This window comes from Galleria mellonella, unplaced genomic scaffold (genome assembly GCF_026898425.1).
Source record: "Galleria mellonella isolate WM207_F2 unplaced genomic scaffold, CSIRO_AGI_GalMel_v1 utg96, whole genome shotgun sequence".
NCBI classification, from domain to species: domain Eukaryota; kingdom Metazoa; phylum Arthropoda; class Insecta; order Lepidoptera; family Pyralidae; genus Galleria; species Galleria mellonella.
This window is the reverse complement of record NW_026442179.1, coordinates 1,444,376-1,464,972: the sequence shown is the minus strand read 5'-3', so window position 1 is coordinate 1,464,972 and position 20,597 is coordinate 1,444,376. Positions and strand designations below refer to the sequence as shown.

Below are 20,597 nucleotides of genomic sequence, written 5' to 3'. Positions count from 1 at the left end.
TGTTAGATCTATTTTAATGAAATTTTGCATGGTGCTATTTTACATCCTTGATCATCATTCTCAACTAGTATGAATAGAATATATAAAAAGTTTAGATTTTTAAGAAGTATTTGATTTGACCTAGAGATAAACAGTTTTATAAATCTAATCTCATTTTTTTTAAATGCGCAATACATTTAAAAAAATGAGAATTGATTACATATTCAACAATGAAACCTTATAAGGAGTCATAAAGAATACCTATTATACCAAAGCTAATAAAGATTTACTAACAGTTGTAGTGATAACAACATAATGTAATTCTTCGAATTTTTTTAGTTATAATAGGAATAGTGTTGCAAGTTATCTGGCAACACTATTCCTATTATTTCATAATGCAAGAGGGATCAAATCTGACTAACGACCTCTTATCTTTTGCTTTGTGCATTTTTTATTAAATTTTCAATTCTTTTTTGTGCAGGCTGTTTCTGGTAATCATTGACTGAACAAGACTCTAATAGGGTTACCTCATCAATAATCAAAACAGGATATTGTTCATTGACACAGAAAACAAAGATTAAAAAACTACGAAATTATCTAATCATAACAACTTTGGAAAGGCAAAACGTAAGCGCCTCTTAAGTAGATTTTGAGTTATATATATATATATATATATATATATATATATATATATATATATATATATATATATATATATATATATATATATATATATATATATATATTGTATTCTATTGTTATTGTATTGTCTGTAATCCTGACATAGAATTGGCCATTTTTTCCCATTCCCGTGGATATTATAAGAGGCGACTAATGAAACTTAATGGTCGAGGGATGGGCAGAAGCGTACCTCTTAAAACCTCACCAAACCCCAACTGCGGTTTCCTACCCGCATAGCAAGCATTGCAACTACCGGCAATTCTCAAAGGCACGCACAAAATGACCAACCAAAAAAAAATTACGACAAAAAAACTAAAATTAACGTTTTACCATACAATACTACCTTCTATTATCTCTCATTTTGCCTTCTTGCTTCCTTTCGTATTTTTGTTCTCTTATAAAATTCAATAAATGGCGTTGAATAAATTAGGACTTTAAAAAAGTATACGCAAGTTTGAAATTTGGACTTTACTGTATTTTAAATCCATTCTTATTCACACTTTAATGTTGTTTCATAGTCACTATTTATCGTATCTGTCATTATTTGGTTAGATACAGTAATCGCCAACAGTGAATGTATCTATAAATACATATAATATATGGCAAATGCAAATAATTTTATTCAATATTCTAAGCAATGCCATTTGTTGTTTCGACTAATTTGAACCTTTAAATTACATTATGATGTCCAAGTGCCAGAAAGGTGATCGCATAACTTATATTAAATGTATAAATTGCTTCAGATATGACCTACTTATTGTTGCATTTGTAATTTAATGGCCTGTGTAGAGGAGGAGAACTTTGATTGTATACAAAATTTCCTATTAATTTAGTGACTTTCCTGAATTTTAATCTTCAAAAATGTGTGTTACTTACTACATGAAGAAAATTACGTTGACGGTAAAATGGCTGCCACCTGCGTAGGTCTTAAAACTACCTTACATGTTGACATGTATTGTATGTACATATATACGCACACAAATATTAGAGAATAAATGAAACATGGCTGTATACAAACTTATAATAATTTAAATATGGAACGCAGATAAATCTCAATTGGATGCGTGGATGTATTTCCATCAACGCGGGTTAAACATCGCCCTATTTGCAGTGTTGGGCAAGGCAGCGGTCGTATTATAGCTATCTATATTATATGTATAAGCATGTGTACTGACTACAATGTTCATTTTGTATTATCACTGCTTTCTAGATGTTATTAATTCTTGTTAATTAAATTGTTATCAGTTTATTGAAAACATGATTTATTTCCGTAGATATGTTTATATGACATGATAATAGATAAGGAGTGATAAAAATAATAAAATATTGTAAAAAAAAAATAATGGTGGTTAGATGTCGTCAGTCATTGTAACCGCACCGTCTTGATAAGTAACCTATCATACAAATTTGAATGTTACATGTTGTACATAAGGTTCAAAAGTTATAATACAATTTAAAATGCTCAATGGTAGCGGAAAACATGCTAACCGCGATACATTGTCTATATCTCGTTTTGTGGAAACCATTTATTTATAATTCATACATTCAAATATGCACAACAAATTGTGGACACGTCTGGTATTACGTTCACTACGACGTCAATCACTTGCAAATCCCATGTAGGATAAAATTCATATACACATGTATATATGATTTTTACTAAAGTCAATATAAAAATTTAAAAGATAAATTTGCCTATCAAAGTTCCACCACTTTTTATGGAACAAAACCATTTATGCAGTATAAGACTACATATTTTTTTGTTAAAAAAAAATCGCTGATATTTTTTGTGACATGAAATAGGCTATATGTTATATATAATTCCGGTTCGTATCTGGCTCAAAGGATATCTTTGGCAATCCAACGCGGAAATGCCGCAAGTGTCATGAGGACCTTTGGGTCGGGTACGGATCATGAATAAGACTGATCATTAATCTAATTTTTTTGTGATTGAAACATTATTACATACAATAAATACATACATAAAATATTACATTAAACAATTAAATAAAACAACTGCAATAGAAGAGCAAATAATGAAATGGAAATTACCAACACCTATCTTTTAATTTGTCACATTTTATTCATACATCAATTTTAAGACGTACAATGATGGACATAAGTAATTTAGTATAATTCCTATTAATTAATCCAAAAAATCACTAATCACGAAAAATTACGAATGCGAATACGTCCAAAAATGCAAATCAACAAGCACAAATCGTTGCGACTTGTTAAAATCAGAATTAGATTTTATAAGTTTTGATGTCTATTCGTCTTTTGACGAATGGTCAGTGATGAATGGATGTATGAACACCATAGTCAGTACTCACATTAAGAACGAGAAGGAAGCCAACGACGTCACGTCACACATCTAACATACATTATTTTATCACTCTGCTTTCACACTAACGCATAGTATTACTAAAAATATTTCTATACATTGAACAAAACTTGAATACTTTGTTAAAATAAAAAAACATACAATTTGTAGCACTTCAGCTAATACGTGTCATTCTAAATGACTTGCAAAGTAATTTGGCCGTTAAGCGATTTTGATAAGTACATATAATTTTTTTTTTGTTGATTTTATTTTGAGATGGCAAAACATATATGGTAGTATTCAATTTTTAAATGTTCATTTTTTCCCAGGAATTAAATAAATAAAATAGTATTACAATTCAACTACAAACCTGTCATTAGTTTCTTTTCTTCATCTCGCATCGTTGTACAATACTGATTAAAATTAACAATAATAATATAACAACGATAAAAAGATTTGACATACCTATTACGGCGGATCCGCACCTGCGAACATGAAGCGCACGTGCCTAATCCAACATTGCCAGTTGCATTTTTTTTTATATTTTTCTTAAAATTTTTAATATATTTTCTTTAAATTGATTTGATTTCCTTCATTTTTACCTAAATATAAATTTTAGCCCGTTTTTATTACGTTTTATCAAGTAATCACTACACAAGGAAGGAAAATTTAAACTCTGTACCTCTATGTTAACATTTTAACGTCATCTGACTGCTTTCAATGATATATTCTATCTATATAGGGCTTACAAATGCCAAAATCTTAAATTACCCGAAAAAAAAACCCTACATCGATTTCATGAGTTATCAAAATTTTTTCTAATAATTCTATTTCCCTAAGATCTAAATTTTTAACCAATATTGGAGGAAAAATATCCAATCTGGCAACGCTCGAATAATCCTAATGCATATCGAACATGTTTTTATGGTGCGTGAGAACAGTACGGTACGTGCGCATGCGCAGGCGCGGAGTGCCCACAGTACACCGTGCGATGAACTCGCGGCGAACAATAACATATTGTTCTCAGCCGGGTACTTACATTACCAACCAAAGACTAGATCCACTTTTCGAGAAAAAATTAAATAGATTACATACCATAAATAATACCTTGGAACTGTATAGTCCCTTTATGTTGCCAGTATTCATAATAATTTCCTTCACTTGTATTCAAAAAATCGTTACACTCTCCTTTCGCAATTGCTATTTGCCCGATTTTTAATTCGAGTCAGTTATATTTAAAATTTCAATACTGTCTCCATCACCATTATCATCACTTCAACCTTCATCGTTTGATGAATACTGGCTACATAGAAGTCATTATCATTAAATAAATACTTAGTTTTTTTTTTAATTCGACACTATACTGGATTGAAATTGAATAATTTCGTGTCTTCATACAATTTAATAGACAATATATTCGAGTGAAGCTCACCAATAACGTCTTTAGAAATGTCAATAATAAATTTCATCCCGTCAAATGTCGAGTTGTCGACTCGAATTAAAATTCAGAATATACTATATATAGTTACACTAAAAAATATAAACGTAGATACTAAAATGGAAAGTCGTGGCTCACCCAAACTCTCTAGTTTCCATCGCAACTGCCACATTGGTCCCCGTGGTTGTAAAAAGCACTGTATATATTATTCTAGGGTTATAATACAATAGTTCTAATGACAGATCACAGCCTAGGTTTAACGTATGGATCAAGGTAACCAACTGGACAGTGGGCGGTCGGCGCCGCCGCTCACCGTCAGGTGATCGCCGCCACCTCAGACGGTGGCTTGTGCAGACCGTCCTCGTCCGTCGACCTGCGCCAAATATATTTTATTAAAGGAAGTGAAAGACAAAGTTCAAGTTGAAGTAGGTTTACAATTTTTGTTATTTAAAATTGACATTTTTTATGATTCTACAGGAATTTCGGAAGGTCATCCATTGCGAAGAAACTCAACAGTTCAATTTGTCCATGATTTAGAACATTATATTATAAATGTGTGAGCTATCTCCTTGAGTTATTATATTAGTATACGCTGACGAGGCATCAGCTAGTAATGACAGGATGAGGATGAAAACAGATCAGTTGATTTTTTCTGATGATTACAACAAGAATAGGCTACTTGACTGATTTCTGGAAACCACCTCTGACTATTCTGTGTTGTTTATAGATCCATCAAAAAGTGTGTAAATTTTCCAAATCCGGCCAGTAATTTCAGATACTATATTAATAACTAATACGCGATTTCGTTGGCGTTACTGGAATATGGTCACAGAGAGGAACAAAAAGCAGCCTATGTTTTTCTCCATCCCATATAGCACGGTTCCGCATAAATTCCATAGAGAATGTAAAACCGTTAAAGTGATACAAGAGGGTAGCAAACAAACTACATTGCACATTTCTAAGATTAGTAAGGTTAAGTATAGTTTATTGGATGTTACCTGTAGACGTGCGCCTGCGCAGGGTCGGTGCGGTAGTGCGCGGCGTACGGCAGCCGCGAGCGAACATGCCGCCGCCGCGCCAGCACCGCCCGCCGCAACGTACCTGGCCGGACCGAGTTACGGATTGCGTGGTATGCTAGCCTGTGTTCAAATACGTAAAAAGAGATTAATGAAAATAATAACACATTGTAGTTGAGATTTGAAATTTCTTTTTTCGTGAATGCCTTAAAAGGTAGGACTAAAAGAACTTAATGATTGCGAGATAGACAGCAACGTCTCTTTTAGAACATCACCAAAGTCTAACTGCGGTTGCCAACCCGCCTGTCAAGCGTGGCAATTACTGGCAAAGCTTCCCTTATGGAGGAGGCTTATGTTCAGCAAAGGATAGCTGAATTAAGAAATAATCTTTAAAAAAAAGGCTGAAAAAGAAACAGAAAAATCATTCCAAAAAACCATGAAATCTGTGTTCGAATACGGTGTATATTATTAGGTTATTAAAAAAAAAAAATGATAATCGAGTCTTACTACTTGAGTCAACCCAAGTCGGTACTGTTTTTTTTTTAAATGGATGATAATGGAATGGTAACCCTGCCTCTGCACTAACGGTATACGATGGCGGGGCACCAGTGAGGGACGATAGGTAAGATAAAGGGCAGGTCAGTTAGCCCGCCGTAATGAATACACCTGGTATTCAGTACGATGGTTTCCAGGGGGTACCACGTGGAGGTCGACCTAATATATTACTACCAATGGGATTGATAGTCCGCATTAACCGGTGGAGCGATCGGCTCTAGGCTAGTTCGTTAGACCCACTGCACCACCGATTTTTGAAATTACCAAATTTCGATTAGAGGTTATGAATAAATGGGTTTATTACCTACATAAATTAATGACTTACATAAATTTAATGAAAACGACGCTGCAAATTCGAGTTATGCAACAGACGCTGTTGCATTAGCGCGCGGTACCACATTTTTGTTCGGTACAGCGTACGATGCATAAACACTCGAGGAGTTAATAACAATCCCTTTCTCCCCTTCGGTACTCTGTTTTCTTTTTAATGGGTGAAAATGGAATGATAACCCCGCCCGCGCTATCGGTATACACCGACGAGGCACCAGTGGAAGATGATAGGTGAGAATGAATGCAGGATAGTGGGCCAACCATGATGAATTCGACAAGAATTAAGCATGATAGTTTCCAGGGGGAACCGCGTGGAGGTCGACCTAAGAGGGTATATTGCTAGCAATGGGGCTATTAGGCCCCATTACTAACAATTCCTTTCTCCCCTTCGGTACTCTGTTGTTACTCTGTGACAATAGATAGGCTCACCTGGGTGCGAGAGCGGTGACGGTGGTAAGTATGACTACAAGCCAGTAGATGGGGTCGGCTATCGCGTGCTGCATCACGTAGTACGTAGACGGCAGGTTGAAGCACGATACGCACACCGATTGGTATATCAGCGTCAGCACAAAGAACGCTATTAGCGAGCCGCTTAGCGCCAGCAAGTGTATCACCGTCTGGAATCACATGGGTTTCCTTCAAACATGTATTACATACATAACTAGTTTTTAGTGTGAACTTTAGAAGATATCCAATGAAATAATCCACTCCTAGATCAAGATACAAACATATGTCAGATTTGAAGAACTTCAGTAGCACAATTGTGAAAACCGGATACAATTTGGTGCAGCAATTTTTGCGTGATGATTGAACAAACATACAGACAAATTTTTTTCTTAAACGTCTCCTTTATTATACATATTGTCTAGTTACAATTTTGCTATACGAGTATTAGTAATATAATAGAGGATTTTAAATACAATTGACAGATATAGGTATATTTAAGATAGCGAGGGGGGGGGGGGGGAGAGGGGGACACAACGCCGAACCCGGAATCACAAATTAGGAGAAATGAAAGTATTAAGTTATGTGCTTTATTTAATGAACATATGAGCCTTTTTTAAAGAACACGGCCATCTCTAGAAAATAATTTTAAATACATCAATGTTGAGAATAGAAAATAAGTGAAAGTTAAGATCTTGTAAAAATGTACACACACATAAACAAAACCACATGAACACACGTATTACTCACACTACTATTTTACTATTTATAGAAATAAAATAAAACGTGACATCTAGAGACACACGTGTATACTAACCTAGATAACAAAAAAAAAGTACGCCTGTGGGCATATAATAATGTGAGCGAATTTACATCTAGTGAAATACCCACAGTCACTTACGAGTTTCTTAAAGAAAAGCTGCATGGAAACATCGAGTTACAATTAAACGACATTCAAATACATATAGTAGACACCTTTGTTTTACACAAACATATATTATTGTGTAGACACATATAAATTTAATAAAATAATGAAATAGTTCAGTTACTAAGAACAAAGTTATTGGTAACACTTAGGTCACATAACAATTTATTACAATATGAGTTACATTCTTTGTGTGTGCGACACACGGAACTAATGAATGGATTTTGGTGAAACTTGGTATGGTGACAGCTGAGTAAACATTTATAATTTCAAAATGTTTATTCAATTTGTATCATTAACAACTTCCTGCCTAGGCAAACATTGTTTTACTCAACAATATTTTTTCTTTTTTTTTTAATTTTTTTATCTAACTATAAAGAACATTAAAAAGAGTAAGTTTTGTTCCGCAAAAAATAAACGATTACAGTCGTGAGCACAGATATACAAATGAACGACGAGATATTATGTAATTAAAAATATTTGAATATAGAACGCGAACGAAATATTTTAATTATATAAATAAACGAATTAAGTACCATCTTCTTTTGAAAGTCATTTAGAAATTGCCAAGGCCCTCTCTGTAAGAGGACGATATGTCTGTTATTGCCACTAGGTTAGGCTGTTTAATATAGATAAATAGGTAATACAGGTAAAGATTAATGGATTTAAATAATATTCGGTATACGCATAGGCTATTTATTATTATTTCAGCCGTTAACTGTCCAGTGCTGGACATAAGCCTTTCCCATAAGGAGAATTTTGCCAGTAGTTGCCACACTTGTCAGGAGGGTTGGCAACCGCAGTTACGGTTTTTGAGATGTTTTAAGAGAGACGCTGCTGCCCATCCCTCGCCCTCATTTAGTTCCCTATTACGACACCCACGGGAAAGGAAATGGTGGCCTATTCTATGCCCGAGCACATATAGCGAGTAGGCTATCCTCTAATTTAACTTAGTTCACTTTATGTGTGGATTGCGGCGGTGACACCCGCGGGTTATGACTAGTAAATAAGTAATAATAATACATTACTTACCCAGCTCCTGGTCTCGATGGCGACGTAGACGAGCATGATGACGAGGCAGCAGGTCATGGCGCAGGTGCCGAACTGCCAGACGTCGACGTGGGTGTCCCAGTAGGCGCTGGCGGCGGTGAAGAAGATGACGACGCTGATGTAGACGGACTCGGCCAGCACGAGCCAGTACGAGTGGCGGCGGTAGGCCAGCCCGCGCCGCGCCGCCGCGTACAGCCCCGGCCGCTCCGTCAGCAGCGACGCGGGCGCCGCGCGGTCGTACGCGCCTGCGCACACAGCGGCATCAATAATTCTATACCTAACACCACGATATTTAAGTAAAAAACGATTACGTTCTCGGTCCGATTCGGTCTGTATTTCTTTTTTCTAATAGTCAAAATGTGATAGTACTCCTTGTTAATTGTTGTACTATTATACATTAAAATATTTTCAAATACATTTAAAAAATATCTAAGAGTTTTCAGTGGGTACTATTATTTTAATATAGTTTCCGTTACAATAATATCAATATAAATGTATGTATATGTACAATAATAAAGTGCACCATATTATTAAATATATGTAAAAAAAATATTATATATTTTTTATAATATCGTTGTTGCCATTTAATAAATCTAAAGAATGTATCTTTAGAAGCATACATACCGATCACGAGCGGTGGGAACGCGGTGAACATGAGGTTGTAGGACATAAGGTGAATCTGATCAATCATCACCATGGCTGAGAAGCCGCAGTAAAGCTGGTACCAGAATATCAGGAACACAAATGTCTGTTGGATAAAACTATATGTCACTAAAATGCATTGTACGAAATTGCATATAATCATATTGTACCTCGTATATAAGTTAAATTAAGTATTCAATGAATTAGAAGTAGGTTAAAAATTTAATAAGCATATTATTTTATCTTCAATTTACAGTAAATAGAGATATATTAAACAAAATAAATGTTAAAACATGATGTATAGCCAATTATAGTGGACTACAGGGGTGAAGCTAAGTTTACCCACGCCTCCTTCGTCCTAATGATTGGCTAAACTTGCTTTGTTTAATTTTATCGCTGCAACGGCTGTATAGTAACAAACTTACGGCATTTTTGAGGAAGAAGTATAATATCATCCTGGCAAGACGGTCGTAGCACCAGTGGCCGTGGACTAGCAGTAGCCGCTCTAAAAATTTGAACCGAGAGAGTGCGAAGTCCGAAGCCATCACAGCTTGCCGTCCCTCTTGCCCCGACAGCCCTGTTTGGCAGTATTAGAAGAATGAGAATTTTTTATTTAATAGAATACCAAACCTATCTAAACTTATATCAGAAATTTAGTAATTCACGGTACTGAATAACTGTTATCAATTAATCACGATGTATTCGAGATCGAGGTCAAGGTGAACAAACGCCGCCGAGATCTGATGAACATTTTTTTATCATCATTCTCAGAGGAGCTGCTGGGTGTTCGTGAACATTTTGATCAGGACACCTTATAAAAGATGGTGACCTCTTTTTTTCTTTATCGTCAGTCAGGAGAGTCGCCGGATGCCAACAATAATTTGCTTAGGAACATCGAAGAGTAGAAAAAGGTCGTGACCTTTTTCTTTTTGTCATGGCGAGGGGACATCATTATAAAACATGCCCAGAGGTGCTAGGTAATCTAAGCCCAAATCTTTGTATATATGTAAAGTGGGCAGTGTTAGTATAAACCTAATACATAAAAGATTGATGAAATAAAGAACTCTGGACTTACCAACTCCTACATCGGCAGTTTGTATCATAGACACGTCGTTGGCCCCGTCGCCTATGGCGAGGGTTGTCACATTGAGCTCTTCTTTTACCGCCTAGAAAATAAGCAGAATATAATTAGATGTTGTATACATATATAATGACCTGTGATCCCGGCATAGAATAGACTACACATTCCTTTCCCGTGAGTATCGTAAGAGATGACTAAGAGAGGGTTAGGGATGGGCAGTAGCATCCCTCTTTAAACATCTCCAAAGGCCAACTGCGGTCAAAACGCTTGCCAAACGTAGCAACCACTGGTAACTCCCCTCCCACAAAGAGCAGGCTTATGTTCAGCAGTGGACATATAAATGCTGATGATGACATGTATGATCAGTATATTGTACATATATTTTTTTTCCACCAGTGACTTCCTTTTGCAAATTTATTAAATGTATGATGTAAATAAATCGTACAGGTAGATAAGAGTAGCAGTAAAATATTTAAATAGAACTGACACTCTCATGGCTTCTCTAACAATAACTATGTCGGTTGGTATTAGTTTTAAGAGTGGAATCAAAGATGCTTTACAAGCAATTGACATAGTATTGAGAATGTAGATTCACACAGTCGCAAGTAGCATTCGAGCGGGTCGTATCATATGTGGAGTTCTTTTTTAATAGATGTAATAGAATGATAACCCCGCCTGCGCTAACGGTATACGCCGGCGGGGCATCAGTGAGGGCTGATTGGTGAGAATGAAAAGGCAGGTGAGTTGGCCCACTGTGATAAATACACCTGAAATTCAGCACGATGGTTTCCAAGGGGGATCACGGGGAGGTCGATCTGACAGAGTATATTGTTAGTAATGAGACTGATAGTCCGCATTACTAACAATTCTTTTTCCTCCCATATGTGGGGTTTGAGGCGAAGAAGAGTGCATTTTGGCGATATTACCACAGTCAGAAAGGAAAGTATATGGTCAGGCCATCTAATTGTCCGCTTGCCGCCGCTCCGCGTCTCGCGCCCCGCGGCCTCCTCCGCAGACAGGTCATCAGCATAGTGGCAACCGCACGCGCACATATGCGTTCCGTAAATTTAATTGTCGGGCTGAAGTTTGTATTTTATAAGCCAGTAATTATTAAATTAGCCTATATTATACAGTCCATTATTATTCTACCCTGAACAGTATATGAGTGTAGGCGTGTGGGTTGCAGGCGGTGTATGGTGTATGGTGAGGCGTGTACCTTGACGATGTAGGCCTTCTGCAGCGGCGTGGCGCGGCAGCACAGCACGGCGGAGCACCGGCGCGCCAGCGACAGGAACGGCGTGACGAGCCCCGAGCGCCGGTCCAGGATGTACGTGAGCGTGCGCCCGTCCACCACCAGCGCACGCCCGCCGCCGCTACCACCACCGCCGCCCGCCCCCGAGCTCGTCTCCAGGTAGCTCTTGATCGTCGACTCCGCGTGCTCCTGCAAACGTTACCGTATATTATAGCAGGTTCAGAAATTGTGGTCAATAAAATTTGTGTGGGATACTCCTTAGTGAAATGGCAATGCTGTCTGTTACTGTATATCTACTTTCCCCTCTCCCCCCGTATGTTAGTCATCTTCATCCCAAAGAAAATTCGTTTTTTAATCTAGACGTTTATATCTAAAAGTTTAGTTTTTTGTATGTTTGTTTGTAATAGATAAACCTAATAAATTTAGAAATACATACATATATGTGTCATGTCTGTCTTCTATCCCTATCCTATCCTAGACTCCCTAGAGTGACTCCTACAGGCCTTTCAATTAATTTTTGCTCGATAAATCTTTTTTGTAATTCTTTCATTCCAAATAGCCAAACCAACGCAACATTCCCTTTTTTATTTTTGTCACTACATCGTCTTTCAGAGCATGCTTCTTTCTAATTTCACTTTTTTGCTTATAAAGAGCTACATTATTAGCAATTAATAAGGGCTTCATTTTATTAAATAACAACCGTGTGAAGTGCTAAGAGAAGAGGTCAAGGTGGAGGTGTGGAGGCGGCGGTCACCTTGTCGCGCGACATGAGGTAGAGCAGGCGGTCGGCCTGCGAGAAGAGCGCGGCGGAGTAGGCGATGTTGACGGCGGTCTCGGGCTTGTCGCCGGTGAGCACCCACAGCGCCAGCCCCGCGTCCAGCAGCGCGCGCACGGTGCGCGGCACGGCGTGCTGCAGCCGGTCCTCCACGCCCGTCGCGCCCACCAGCCGCAGCGCGCTCTCCAGCCGCGCCAGCGACTCGCGCATGCGCCTCTCGCGACCTGCCGCCCATATCTACACCGCTTGCAACGGTTCAACTTTTTGTCAGTTCATTTGAAAATTAGCTGACAGAAAGTTGAGACGTTTTTGTAACTCGCTATCTATGTATATCGGTGTTTCCCAACGTGGAGCCCACGTCCCACAGGGGGGCAAATTGATACTCAAGGGGGTGTGCAATTAAAAAATGGACTCGAAGCGATTTTAACCCTCTTGTTCCGAGCCATTTAAATGCAATGCTACGAGTAGATATCGGTGCCAAATTTAACAAAAAAAGTAAAATAAAAAAAAATGCTGTAAATATTTAATACGTATAATTTCATTTGACATTACCAAAATATCAACTGGGCGATTAGAGTCGTCAAGTGAAATTTGTAGGGAAAAATGATGTATGGGAGGGGGGGGGGGGGGTATAAAAATGTTGTAAATGTTGAAGCGCGGGCAGGCTACCTTCGCCGGGCTCGGAGGCGCGCGCGTGCGCGGCCAGCCAGTCGTCCCAGAGCGCGGGCGGCAGCGTGCGCGCCGCCATGACGAGCGTGCGCAGGCCGGCGCGCGAGTACTCGCCGAGCAGCGCGCGCGTGCGCTCCGCCGCCGCCGCCTCCGCCGAGCCCGCGCGCAGCGGCGCCAGCGCGCCCAGCACCGTGCTGTCCGCGCCCTTCACGTACAGCACCACCTGCCCCACCACCACCACCACCACCACATTACGTTACTTTGTTTATTTATTCATTACTACAAATATGCGTACATGGCGGACTTAATGCTAAATGCATTCTCTCCCAGTCAACCGTAGGGAAGTGTCACAATACTCGAATGCGGTACTAGTAATTATTGATATAAACCAATAAATATATAAATAACAAATATACTATATTATACACGAAATTGAGAATAATATAAAGTAATTACTGCTCGGATAAAGAAAGTGACCGTTAAAGGTCTTTTTAAAAAAAAAAAGTTTAGTCGGTAGTCTCTTAATGGCACCAGGAAGCGCGTTCCAGAATCGTGAAGAATGCAGGAGAAAAGAATTTGAAGCGAAACCAGTTCTTTGAGAGAGGATAAATAGCTTTATATACCTTACATTTCAATAACATCATTGTATTTTTTAAATAGGTATTTTGGTTTTGTTACATAATACTATTATTAGCTGTGAATCTGTGAATTTTTTTTTATTATAAAATTTAATAGTTGTTGGTTTTCTTTTAAAAAAAATTATCATCAAGTGTTTTTGACGAAAGTATCCACTTTCATACTAAATTTCATGAAACAAAGTCTTAAACAATTCGCAGTATGATTTATTTAAACAATTTTACAGACTCAAACCCAAGTAGCTTCTGAGTACAAACATTAACCTTGCGTCATATAGCTTTTTGGAAGTTGGAGCAGATACATAAACATCTTATATATTTATGTATTCTTTACGGACTACATTACAAAAAAGTTTAGTACAAAATACACTTAATGGTATATAACATTCTCTCCCTGTTAACTTTTGGCAAAATAGACATGTAATTAAGCGGTAAAAAATTAATGTGTTTATTAGAATTAGACCTTTTCTTCTTTTTTGTAAGAATTGAGATGGCGTGGTCCATGACAATCCCCATAATATTAGCGAGGGATAAGAAAACTTGGACATTTTCTTTAAACTTGGGTTTGTTTTTTTGCTACTTAGCAAACAAGCCGACGGCTTACCTGTTGAAAGTAGTAACCGTTGTCTATAGACACGAGCAGTACCGAGGACATAACAGAGTATACTGTTTCGCCCATAATACCCACCATGCGTTGTCATTCCTATGAACTAAGGTGTTATTTCTCTGTACCCTGTAAATGCACTGCCATATCCCTCCCTTTAAACCAAAACACAGCTATGCAAACACAACTGCTTCACGGTAGAAACACGAATGACACCGAGGTAACTACTAAGCACACGACTTTTGTACAGTCTCCCTTTGGTAGTACACTCTCTACCCTTCCCACAGCATCCTCAACCAGCTACGAACACAGACATGACTTACAACGCAACGTACCTGTCCATTGGGCATGCGCATGGCAACCGACATGCACTTCCTATTGGCGTCGAACTGCTGTACGCGTAGCACCTTCAGCCGCGTGAGTTCGCCCCGGATGCCCACCTCTACCTCGTCGGGCGTCCGCGCCCGCAGCTCGTAGCCGTAGGCCAGTGCCGCCTCCGCTAACGCCAATTCGTCGGGGCTCTCCGCTTCGTATCGTGCTAGCTGTAAACAAATATTGTAAAATCAAGTAAGAATACTACTATTTACAATAACAGCATAAATTTATGAGGGTGTTTGGGTCGTTTTTACTCTTTTAACTTCTTTTAATAAAAACTATGTTGTTGTATCAGCCGTTAGCTGTCCACTGCTAAACAAGGCCAGTTAATTTAAAAACTAAACTACACTATAGGATCAATAAGTATATCATTTTAGATAAAAGAATTTTCCATATGAGTTTATAAGTAATAGAGTTACGAGGTAACAAACTTTATGTTTGTAAAGAATGCGACCGATTTGAGAACCTCCTTCTTTTTTAAGTCGGTTGAAAAAAGATAATAAAGTAAATAAGAAATAAATCTTTACAACTATTTTACAAACGTCAGTTAAAATGTTTTTGCGGTTAACGATCGTAATATGTTTGTATTCAGATATTGTAATAGATGAGTGAAACGAAGAAAGAAACAAAATAATACACCAGAGTACAAGGAAAACTGGAGTTAAAACTATAAATAAATATCTAGGGAATAAAAAACTTGTTAGACATGAATCATAATACAATTCATTTTACATAACTGGCCAATGATACGTTATTAGTTCTTTAATACCCTGTCAGCGCCAAGCGCCTTATTAAACTCGGCGAATGAAATTAATTGTATGACGATTCGCGTAAAGCGGTGAAACTGATAATTTTCCACTTTAACAAAATTATATATTAACTAACGACAGTCAGTATTTCTTTTTTTCCTATTAACTGTCGACATTTTACTCACTTGTTGCTCGGTAGATGTGCTCGGTTCGCTATTGTTATCGTCTCGGCATACAAATGGCAATTTCGGCAAGCGAATCCTGAGTGGCGAAGTCGTGGACGGCGGCGGCGAGGGCGTCGTAGAACGAGATTCGGTCAGACGCGCGTACCTGCGGAATGAACCATAACACATAATGATCATACGCAGACCTATATATACCTTATCAAGTGACTACAACAAATATCTTATTGGAAACCTAAATTTTCCTTATTCCTAATACTGTTCACGTCTACAGGCGACTGTTACCACTTTTCATCAGGTAGGCTGTCAGCTTGTTTGCCATTCTAATTTGCATAAAAAGAAAGATTATAATAAAAAAATAAGTGCCGTCTAGTGTTTGGGATAGTTACCATATTTTTTATCTTAGTTAATCAACGCATTCCGGTCATGTGGATGAAGTCACCGATATATAAATATGAAATTTTGTAAAAATGTTTTCATGCTTGTTACTCAATTCATATCCTAAATTTGTATTTATCCAGGTTGCATTTAGGTATACCACACTTCGTACACTTCATACAAATTTGCCGCGATCCGTGCTTGTACAACTACTACAACTAAAAGTAACGTCTATAAATGTGACAAAATATGCGTCTGTAGTTAGGATTGATGCGGGAAAATAATTTGGATGCTGACGCGTTTTTGACGGGTAACAGCGTCCCTCTTAAAACGTCTCCAGAGCCTAATTGCGGTTGCCAATCCGCCTGCTAAGCGTGGCAACTACTGGCAAACCCCCTCAAGGGGATCGACAGTGGACAGTTAAAAGCTCATATGATGATGATGATGTACTAAGAATACGACTATAAAATAAATGTTAAAAAAATAATAAACATTCCTCTCCACGCAAACGTTGCTTGGTAGAGATTAGACATTTTTATCGATAAAACAGTATACTGTCTTTGTTAACTATTTCTTTGAAAACATTTGAAATATTGTTATCAAATTAATAATGTGAAAAAAGTCTATAAAAATGTTAGTTTAAAGTGTCGTGCGAAATAAATCATTTGTGACTTTACTAAGAAATTCCACAATACCAAATGATGGGTGGAATAGTCATCTATTCTACTACTACTTAACAACTTTGGGAAATAATTACCAAGCGACCTCAATGACAAGGCCATTTCAAGAATCAATCTAGATTAGAAAAACATACTCATTGATTACAACGCCTATAATAAAACTATTAAAAGATAACCCATAACATGGATTTAAATTATTCAATTAGTTATCATTAGAGGTCTGATAAGAGGTTGTTACACGAATAATGATAATAAACAAGTATTTATATCGCTTCGCAAAAAAGAGACATTAAACATAAACACAGTGATAAACAACGAGACTCCTTATACCGTAAATATTGAGTGTTTACATTTAGATTTTACTTCGCAACAAGCGGTTCATTCAATATTTCAAATTGTCACAAATTTTAAATTGGTACACGAGAGTAATCCCAATTGATTGCTTAAAGAATTGTGAAAAGCGATCAATCAGATTTCGCGAAGTAATGACGTAAAATAGTCGCAAAAGAATTAAAACAAATTGGAACCTCCTTTTCCTCCATTTTGGAAGTAGCTTAAAAACTGTTTTATGTACGAATAGGCCAACCCTTCCTTTCCCGTGGGCGGGGGAGAGGCGACTTAGGAAACTTAATAGTCAAGGGATGGGCAACAGCGTCCCTCTTAAAATATCACTAAGGCCTAACTGCGATTGCCAGCCCACCAGCTAGGCGTGGCAACTACTGGAAAATCCACCAATATGTCTAGCAGTGGACAATTAATGGCTGATACGGTAAAAAACTGTAACCACTGACTTGAAATAGAGCAGTGACAGCTCATTTGATGATTTCTTTTATGGGTTGAAAACTGAAATAGTAACCCTGCCCGCGCTATCGGTATACGCTGGCGACGCAACAGTGAGGGATGATAGGTGAGGATAAAAGCAGGTTAGTTAGCCCATCAAGATGAATTCCATAAAAATTAACCACAAGTGTTTCTAGGGAGGACCGCGTGGCGGTCGATCTGCGGAGTACATTGTATACTAAATCATTTACTAGTATTTAATCTGCCTTATGTACAATAAAGATTTTTACAATACAATACAATACATTAATAGGAACAAATAATAATAAGCCATCTTTCGTAATAGTAGTACTCACTTATCATTGGATCGGAGTGTGCCGTTGGAACGACTCGGCTTATCGGGATACTGGTCGCCGGAATGAGAGCCACTCATCTGCATGGTGTCGACGTGCGGTTGACTCACCGCCACGGTGTTGCATACTGCCAGAATCAACAGGAACTCGCGGACCTAGTGGGACAAGATCACGTCAGACTAAGAAAGAAAACGTGACAATAAACTGTTTCAATGAAACTTAACGAAAAGGTGATTTTTATATTAAGATCTATTGAAACGGATATAATAAACTATTCTTTTCACTTTATATAAATTAAAAGTCATTGGTTTGAAAGAGTATATAGTAATTAGGGTTGAGAAAATTATGTTTAATTTGGAATGCTGACAGAAGTGAGTGGTTCTGAGTGCTTTGAATGGTATGTAATTCAGGAATGGCAACGCGTGGTGAGCGTCATGGGCTTTATCCTGTATTCTGAAATGTCCATGGTACTATTTAACTCTATACATTCCGATTACCATTTTCCATCAGCTTGTCTGCAATTCCAAAATAATTAAAAAGTGGATCCGACTTGTTCAATTACTCCTCCTTAAAAAGAATGTCGGTTTAGGATGAACTTATATCGACAAAGTGGCCATATTCTAAAGAATAACAAAATAGAAGTACCAAAAACTGGCAAGCTTGTATGAGATGTATGAAATGAAATCGGTAAAAATGAGGTAAAGGTTTTAGGTCAGAAGCAGGTGACGATCTATGTAGTTTATAAAAAAAAAAAAAACTATTCAAATACCTTCTGTGTATGTTGGGTATCGTTACTGTCTAGCAAGTGTTGAAGCATTCTTCTATTTGGCGACACTTTAGTTATGGGTGTGACTATTGGCGGCAGAGTTGACGAAGGTTCAGCAGGCGGACCAGGCGGATGGTCATAGTCCACGCCTCCTACCGTGCATCGCCTGAACACCATCTTGTTCTCTGTTAAAGTCCCTGTTTTGTCGCTAAATAAATAGTTAATCTGCCCCAATTCTTCGGTTATGTTCAACGCTCGACATTCGGTTCGAGTGTTCGTTGCTGGATCGTACATTTCTACATCTTGATGTATATGATACACTTGGAGGAGTTTCGTCATTTCTATAGTGACATATAAAGACACAGGTATCATGACTTGAAGAGCTATTATGTAAGTCCAAAATATCAATAAACCCTCGTACGCCGGTTTTGCATCGTATGGAACAAAAGGGACAAATTTATACATCGGCATGTCAGGTGTGTAGTATTGATCTAACCAAACTTTGCAGCCAACTGCGCCGGCGCAACATAAAAAAAGCAACACCAAGACACACCAAATGATGTCCGTGTTCATCTTTTTCTCTAAACTGGAGCATTTGTATCTCGGACCACCGTTGTTGAGCATAGCTTTAGTTTCGTGTCCCGCGTAAACAACAATGCCTTCTACGTAATCTGTATTTTTGATCGTGCATTCCCTTAAAAGAAGATGTTCCGAGTTGAGCGGTACTCGTGCACCGTCCGGATGTGAAATCGTGCCGGTAAATCGATAAATTTTAGTCGATGGTCTTTCCACTTCTACGGTACTTCTAAATTTTAATGGATTGAACTCTGCGTGCTGTAAAGGAAAAGCATTTACAAATTCTCAATTATTCAACTTGTATATAGTAAGCAAGTAATAAATATAGAGAATTAGGTTACAGTGTCACTATACAGAATTGCGCGTCTGTAGATTTGAATAGTGATTTTAGAGAAAGTTTTTCTCACGGTCTGTTTCTTTGAGGTAACCATTCATAATAGCAAAAAAATTTTTCGGATATTACAACGCCCATTAAAACATCAAAGCGTCGTTTAATCGTTCTGCTAGACGCACGATGACATTAGAACTGTTGTTTTGTGGAATAATTTATGACAATATTCTAGAACCCTATGTTTAGGGTACAAATTATATGTAAATGTCAGTAAAATTACTCCTGGCGGGCCGTCAGATAATTAGTTTTGGTATATCTAATGTATATAAAATACATTTAGTTTTAAAAATTTCAACTGAAAGGGTAAATAAGATACCACGGACAACTGTAAGTTAGTCTCTTTCTTTCTTTTTACTTTATTTTTTTCTCTTTACTTATTATATGTATAAAGTCAGTTTGTCCGTTAGAGACTAGGAGGCCTTCGGAACTGTCTTTTCAACCGACATTGAAAATAAGAAGCTTGGCAGGCGGGTTTGCAACCGCAGTTAGGCTTTTAGAGATAATTTAAGAGGGACGCTGCTGCCCATTCATCGTCGTTTTTTATGCTTGTTACCTCATAACTCTGAATTAACTACAATATTACTAGAAACTATTAGAATCCTTTAATAATACGGCACGTCCACCTTTCAAGTACTATATGATACTATCTGTATAGGAGACAATTTATTGTTTTTGACTCAAGTAAACATATTACCTACTAGTTGTAGACCGTGGCTTCGTTATCGTAAGTATATGTAGAGGATAAACCGATAAATGATTGTATGGAAGTCAGTGATTTTCAAAGTAAGAAGTATGCAATTTCATTCCGTTTACAAAAAGAATATAGTGACGTTTTTATTTTTCCTTATATACTCTTATATATTTAAACAGAGTTTAAACTTCGCTAATTCACTAAAGATATATAAAGAAAATATATTTCTTGCACCTCTCTAGGGAATAACATTGAGACTTTTTGTATTTCATTATTT

General features: G+C 37.6%; 1 protein-coding gene across 1 annotated transcript in view; it reads right to left on the bottom strand.

Annotated features, from left to right (window-relative positions):
* Window positions 1-729: 729 nt before the first annotated feature.
* LOC113514889 (phospholipid-transporting ATPase VA) overlaps window positions 730-20,597 on the bottom strand; it is a 70,550-nt gene continuing 50,682 nt past the window's right edge. The window contains exons 3-16 of the mRNA XM_052902743.1: window positions 18,666-19,496; window positions 17,900-18,051; window positions 15,709-15,853; window positions 14,735-14,941; window positions 13,161-13,383; window positions 12,471-12,715; window positions 11,681-11,905; window positions 10,459-10,549; window positions 9,809-9,960; window positions 9,366-9,489; window positions 8,724-8,986; window positions 6,752-6,939; window positions 5,420-5,560; window positions 730-4,794 (exon numbers count right to left, since the gene is read on the bottom strand). Coding sequence (XP_052758703.1) covers window positions 4,737-4,794; window positions 5,420-5,560; window positions 6,752-6,939; window positions 8,724-8,986; window positions 9,366-9,489; window positions 9,809-9,960; window positions 10,459-10,549; window positions 11,681-11,905; window positions 12,471-12,715; window positions 13,161-13,383; window positions 14,735-14,941; window positions 15,709-15,853; window positions 17,900-18,051; window positions 18,666-19,496 — 3,045 coding nt within the window. The 3' untranslated portion in view covers window positions 730-4,736. The remainder of the gene's footprint in view (window positions 4,795-5,419; window positions 5,561-6,751; window positions 6,940-8,723; window positions 8,987-9,365; window positions 9,490-9,808; window positions 9,961-10,458; window positions 10,550-11,680; window positions 11,906-12,470; window positions 12,716-13,160; window positions 13,384-14,734; window positions 14,942-15,708; window positions 15,854-17,899; window positions 18,052-18,665; window positions 19,497-20,597) is intronic.